Raw genomic sequence first — 6003 nt, forward strand, 5'->3', positions numbered from 1 at the left:
GGTTGGAGACTATCACTTTGTGGTCCTGCCTCCAGGAGACGTTTGGTCACGCCCTGATGGATCATACCTCAACAAGCTTCTGATAACCAGAGCCAAGGAGGAAGATGCCGGCATGTATATCTGCATGGGAGCCAACACTATGGGCTACAGCTTCAGGAGTGCCTACCTCACTGTGCTTCCAGGTCAGAGGAAGAAACGTGGTGCCTGCAGAGAGAGAATTATTAGATCTTATAGTTTACAAAGCCACAAGAACTTCCACCTAAAAGTTCTTACGTGAGCAGAAATCTGTGGCTCTTATTGCAGATGTATGCTCTTTCTTTCTTCCAATAGAGGTACAGATAACTGTAACTGTGGATACCAAGAACCGATCCATACAAGTGTTAAGTATTCATTTATATTCCTTACTGCTAACCATTCTTTATGTGGAGCAGACCATAAAGGGTAGGGGGCTGGAGCCTATCCCAGAAAAGAGCAGGGTACACCCTCAGAGATCACCAGTCTGTCACAACCACTCACTCTTAAAACCAATTTAGACTCACCAAATAACTTAAGCCCATGCATGTCTTTGGACTGCGAGAGGAAGCAGAAGTACCCAGAGAGAACGTGCAAATTCAGAACTCAAACACAGAAAGACCCCAGACTGGATTAAAACCCAGGACCTTCCTGCTATGAGGCGACCGTACTAATCACTGGAGCACTGTGGCGCCTGAGACCAAAACTAATAAAATTAAAAGCTAAATAAAACAGACTATTTATGCGATTTACCTCACTCATTTCATTTCAGCCCAGTGTGATTCGTTTCTGCTTTCTCTGCTCTTCGCATCAGTTCTTACCACACACTCGACCACAACTCGTTATCTTATCGTACATGCGCTAAAAGCTTCCCGGCAAATGTTAAGCCCCATTGTTTGTGCTTCAGAGTGTTTTCAGCTCACTTGGCTACTGTTTACTGTTGCTGTACCAGAAGTGAAATACTTTCAGTCTGCCCTTTGCTATTGAGCCAATATATGTTTGAATCGAATTGAATAAATTGGCCTCATAAGTCAAAATTATTCGAGCTTTTGATTCAGCTTCAAACTGACATCCAATCCACATTTCAGATGAACGCATCCCTAGCTACAATCTGCTTAGCAAACCTCCTTTGTTACAAACCTCTGTCTCTAATATCACCTTTATTTAACAACATGCTAGCTTACAGCAAAAAAGTATTGTGAAGTTAATCACCATGACACATGTAGCATGTCTTATTTCCACTTGTCATTAATGCCCTTATTTGTCTCTCCGCTGCAGATCGGAAGCCTCCCCCCAACTCAGTTCCTTTACCGTCATCTTCAAGTCTCCCCTGGCCTGTGATTATCGGAGTACCAGCATGCGTCGCCTTCATCTTAGGCGCTGCCCTTCTCTGGTTCTGCCAGTTAAAACGCACCTGCTCCTCTTCTTCTTCTTCATCGTCTTCTGCTCTCCCTTCTGCTCAGCGTCTGCCCGTGGCCAGTCGTGACCGAACCTGCCCAACGGTCTCTCCTCAGCCAGCTAGCGGGGATAAAGACTGTCTTTCGTACGAGGACTACGTTGCCCACCAGCAGCTCCTCCTGGCTCAGGGAGGCAGCGGATTGGCTCCCAAAATCTACCCAAAGATCTACACAGACATACATACACACACACATTCACATGTGGATGGGAAAGTGCATCAGCATCAGCACATTCATTACCAGTGTTAGCAGTGAGGTTAGTAGGAAGCTTTGGTGTTTCAGGTTCGGCTCTTAAATCCAGCCATCAAAATCCACGCTAACTGCTGGTGTACAGAGCAAAGAACGAGGAAAGCACATGCAAAAGACTGTACAAAAACCTGGGATTATACAACTCTACTGCAGCCACATTTTGTGCATGAACAGACTTAAGAAAAGAACAATGAAGAATGTAAAGAAATATGGTTTTTATTTTTAATCAACCTGGCATTCAGTTCATTCTGTGAGGGGAAAAAATCCCTAAATCTGTTTTATTCAAACTTTTTATGATGTCACTTTTTTTCCTTTTTTTGCTCAAAGGTCCTATTTGAAGACACAATTAAGTGAGCAGTTTAAAGGTAACTTAAAACAATATATGTCGTTATCATAACCACACAGCCTCCTCAGTCACATTACAAAAACACTTTCTCTTTTACTACAGGATTTCAAATATAGCTACTTGTGTATATAAATGATTATGTGGTATTTAGCAGGCTATTTCCTGGTAATCTATAAAGAGCAGTGTAGCTCGTGTGTAATGTAATAGCTTAATTTCAGAGCATATCTCAGGCGTCAGCCCAACTGAGCCATGAAAAACACAAATCAAGGCAAACTCGACTATATCCTCAACCCCAGCATGGATTAGGGCTGCTTTTGTTTTCTTCTGCCAGGCTGACAGCCGCTCTGCTGAATCGCCAGCTGCTATCTGGATGCTGTGCAAGTTGCAGTTTTTATCTTGTTCATTAGACTTTAGATTTGATTCAAGGCGGTGAAGGTTCAGAAAACAGATTGCAGTAATCATTCGATCTCTTCCTGATCTCTTCTGTCACTGAAAATCCCTTTACTGCTTTGCATCGTCACCTTTTTGCCTCATTTCATTTTAGTTTTTTTCTGATTTTGCAAAGGTCGCCATACTGTACCCGCATAGTGCATCTACACAGGTGCTTTTTGGGAGATCGATAAAACCTCCCCCAATCAACGTGAAAAGGAAATAGTCTGAGTTTGAGTTGTAACCTTTCTTCCACTTTTAAGTTTGAATAAGTCAGACCTTTTTCATTCCTATTAAAACACGCTTTGTAGGCTTAGCTATGTTCTTATATTACTTATCTTTGAATTATCCTGGGCAGAGGCCTAATTGGGTAGATTAACTGAAAACACCTGGCAAAGGGTTCTCCTCCTTCACTAAAGCAGTCTCAGCAATCAGACACACAGGTCAAAGGATGACATTTATCTGAATGTCTTTTTATACCTCAATGCTCCTGGTAGGTGTAGGGATGTTCACCTGCATCCACCAGAGATAAAAACATTTACCCTGAACAGAACATCAAAGAAAAGCAGCTGCAGCAAACAGTAACGCACAGCAAGTTTCAGCAGACTCTCTTTTGCTTTTTTCCTCAGGTATCCATCTCTGCGTCTGCTCGTGAATCTGACCACTTCATAAAACTGTGTAAACCGATATGCTAAGATAAGATTTAGGTTTCAGGTGTTTTACATTATGGTGCTCGCTGAGAGGCACGTTCAGCCATGTGTCGGGTTGAAACAGTGGGGTGACTCTGTCCAGAAGAGCATAAACGTAAAAAAAAGAAGGGTAGAAATTTCATGTGGAATATGAATCAGACTCTATGCTTGCCACGCCAGTTTGCATAAAAGCAACATTTCTCTCTGCAATCCTTCCTTAGGGCTTAACAAAATACAACAGCGAGAACTTTACAAGGAAATGATATATCGGAATCATCTGGTAACTTTAATGCTTGTTCTTCACAATTTATTTTTGCACATAAATCTTTAATCTCAAGAATGACAGTGTACAAATATATTTTTATAGAGATACTATACTCCTGTGTATATTTTTATATTACTCACTGGTATGCCTGGCTGTGTCACTAAGAACTAGTTGCCTGCAGTGCTTTGAGTGAACGCATATAGAACCAACTGCTGGTTAAGCCTCCGGTTGCTTTCTTTTTTCATTTTAAGTCACCTGAAGAAAAGAAGTTCAGTACATTTGATACTGTTATCTACAGAGTAATTGTACTTTTACATTATAGACATCAAACTGCCTGCATATCTCCAGCATGCAACACCACACCCTGCATCATTCTTGCAGCAGGGTCCCTCTCTTATTTACAGACTTAAAGACTTAAAAAACTGTTGTACATTTCAAACATTTCATTTAAATGCCTGAAATGACAGAAAACATCATTTGAAATATCTCAGTTCCCTGCTTGTGAGAAATCTTCCATTTTTTTCCTTTTACTCTCACCCTGAAATGTGTGAACTTTACTCTTTTTCTTCTTGTATTGGAACAGTAACCTTTCATTCTGTCACTGTTACGTGTTATATGCATCAAAGCTAATCAACTGCCAACAGACTGACTGTATATGTGCACTCACCACTAGTATGTACATGGAGTGACATTAGTGTTGAAATAATAGACAATGTTAGTTGATTTAGTCAGAGTGGTTTGGACCATACAGAAGCTCTTGCAGCACATTGGCCCACGAAACGTTGTAAATGCTAAAGATAGAAAGAGAAAGTGTGCTTCTAATTTATTTTATTTTTGACATTTTTATTATTATTATTATTATTTTCGTATAATTGGGCATTATACTGCATGAATTGATTCTGTGTTCTAGTCATAATGTAAGCTATGTAGCAAATACCACTTTGATGTCCTTGTAAGATACTGTATTTATACATGCTGACAAAATATACAAAATTTTATTGATAATCTTTATATTGACAATCTTGTACAGTCTATTGTCATTTAGTTTTAAAATGATTTCCTCCTATTGTAATCGTGTTATTGGTGCCATTAAAAAAGTAAAATCTGGCTGATTTTGCCTTTTTGTTCTTAAAGATTCACTTCTGCACTGAAAGGTATTCCCTGTCCGTGCTGCTGCATCCATTTTCTGTCACATAGACGCAGGCGGGGATTCCAATTTAGTCCAGCACAATACCTTCCAGCACCATGGGACTGTCTTTAAGTGAGTGTCCTTCTCTAAATAGTCAAAGCTCTTTGGCTGTGCGAGCTGCAGCCAGCGTTTCATCTGTCAGCGTGTCTGTCTGGAGGGATGACAGACAGACAAGTATTGCGTGCAGATGGAGGGTGTGAAGGCGCAGTGTCTCTCTGCTCTCTGACTCACCCGAAGAGGAAGATGATGACAGAAAACACTGCTGAAAGGATGGGGCATTGCTAAAGAGTGGAAATGGCTACAGGGCAGGATGTGAGAACAAAGTCAGTTTTTAGCAATGTTCAGCTCCATCGCTTAGTTTATGAGAGTCGAATGTAGTTCTGAAAAAGCTCACTGCTTACACTTTTTAGTATCTGCAAGCAACATTTTTAAAATTCTGTTAAGCATTAGTCACAGAGGCCCATTAACATCGCCCGGCCTTTAAGCCAGCTTTCTTGGTTGGGTGCTCCTCCCGAGCAAACGGTTGAAACAATGAGGGGTGAAGCTTTTGCGCTCACAGCCAAATCTCAAATCGCAAAAATATATGAAATATATGATATGGTACATTCAGAGAAGTCTTAAACCTTAACTTTAGTGGTGAGAATGATGACCTGCAGATTCAGGGGTTCATTTTCTGTGGGTCCATCACCAAACCCAACACATTTCCATATTACATGCAGCCATATAAGCCATTTTTAATGTTATAAAATAAATCAGTTTACTTTTAGTTTAGTTAATAGTGACTTCGTTTGATTAATCCAAAACCACATGTCTGCGGTAGCTCAGCTAATCTTCTGCTGTTTATTATAATGACACCAGCTTGAAACTAGCTCATGCTTTAAATATAAAAAGTACTACAGTGTGTATTACAAAGACAGGAAATTTTACAAAGTTGATTTAAGTTCAGGTCATGAATTTATCTACAAATTACTTATCAAACAAAAAACATTTACGTATATTCTCTTGGAGAGAGTTACAAATGAATGGACATTAAAATAAAACAGAAAGGAAATATTTTGAACTCCTCGTCTTGACCCAGAACTGATTAGATGATGTGTACACACTATTTCCTAACTTCTTGGATTCATTAAAGAGTGAGTGGGGTGTTTGGTGGATATCGTATGAGGATGGAAACAGGGGAGAAGGGTTAAGAAAAGAAAAACAGTACAGGGAATGAAAATACCTCACAGGAATTTGCTGTCGTTAATTTTTGCAATAATCAGCAGTTACCCATGTCTATATGACCTTAACCAGGGAATTCCAAATCCTGGATCCCTGACAGATCCATGACAGCTGTGAAAAATGCATGTACTTAATGTGAGATAAGA

General features: G+C 40.1%; 1 protein-coding gene across 2 annotated transcripts in view; it reads left to right on the forward strand.

Moving 5' to 3' along the window:
- fgfrl1a (fibroblast growth factor receptor like 1a) overlaps nucleotides 1–4554 on the forward strand; it is a 65167-nt gene extending 60613 nt beyond the window's left edge. For both annotated transcript variants that reach the window (XM_039620865.1, XM_039620870.1), the window contains exons 7-8: nucleotides 2–182; nucleotides 1291–4554. In XM_039620865.1, the coding sequence (XP_039476799.1) occupies nucleotides 2–182; nucleotides 1291–1718 (609 nt within the window). In that variant the 3' untranslated portion in view covers nucleotides 1719–4554. The remainder of the gene's footprint in view (nucleotide 1; nucleotides 183–1290) is intronic.
- Nucleotides 4555–6003: the final 1449 nt, after the last annotated feature.

This window comes from Oreochromis aureus, linkage group 2 (assembly GCF_013358895.1).
Source record: "Oreochromis aureus strain Israel breed Guangdong linkage group 2, ZZ_aureus, whole genome shotgun sequence".
In the NCBI taxonomy this organism is placed as follows: Eukaryota; Metazoa; Chordata; class Actinopteri; order Cichliformes; family Cichlidae; genus Oreochromis; species Oreochromis aureus.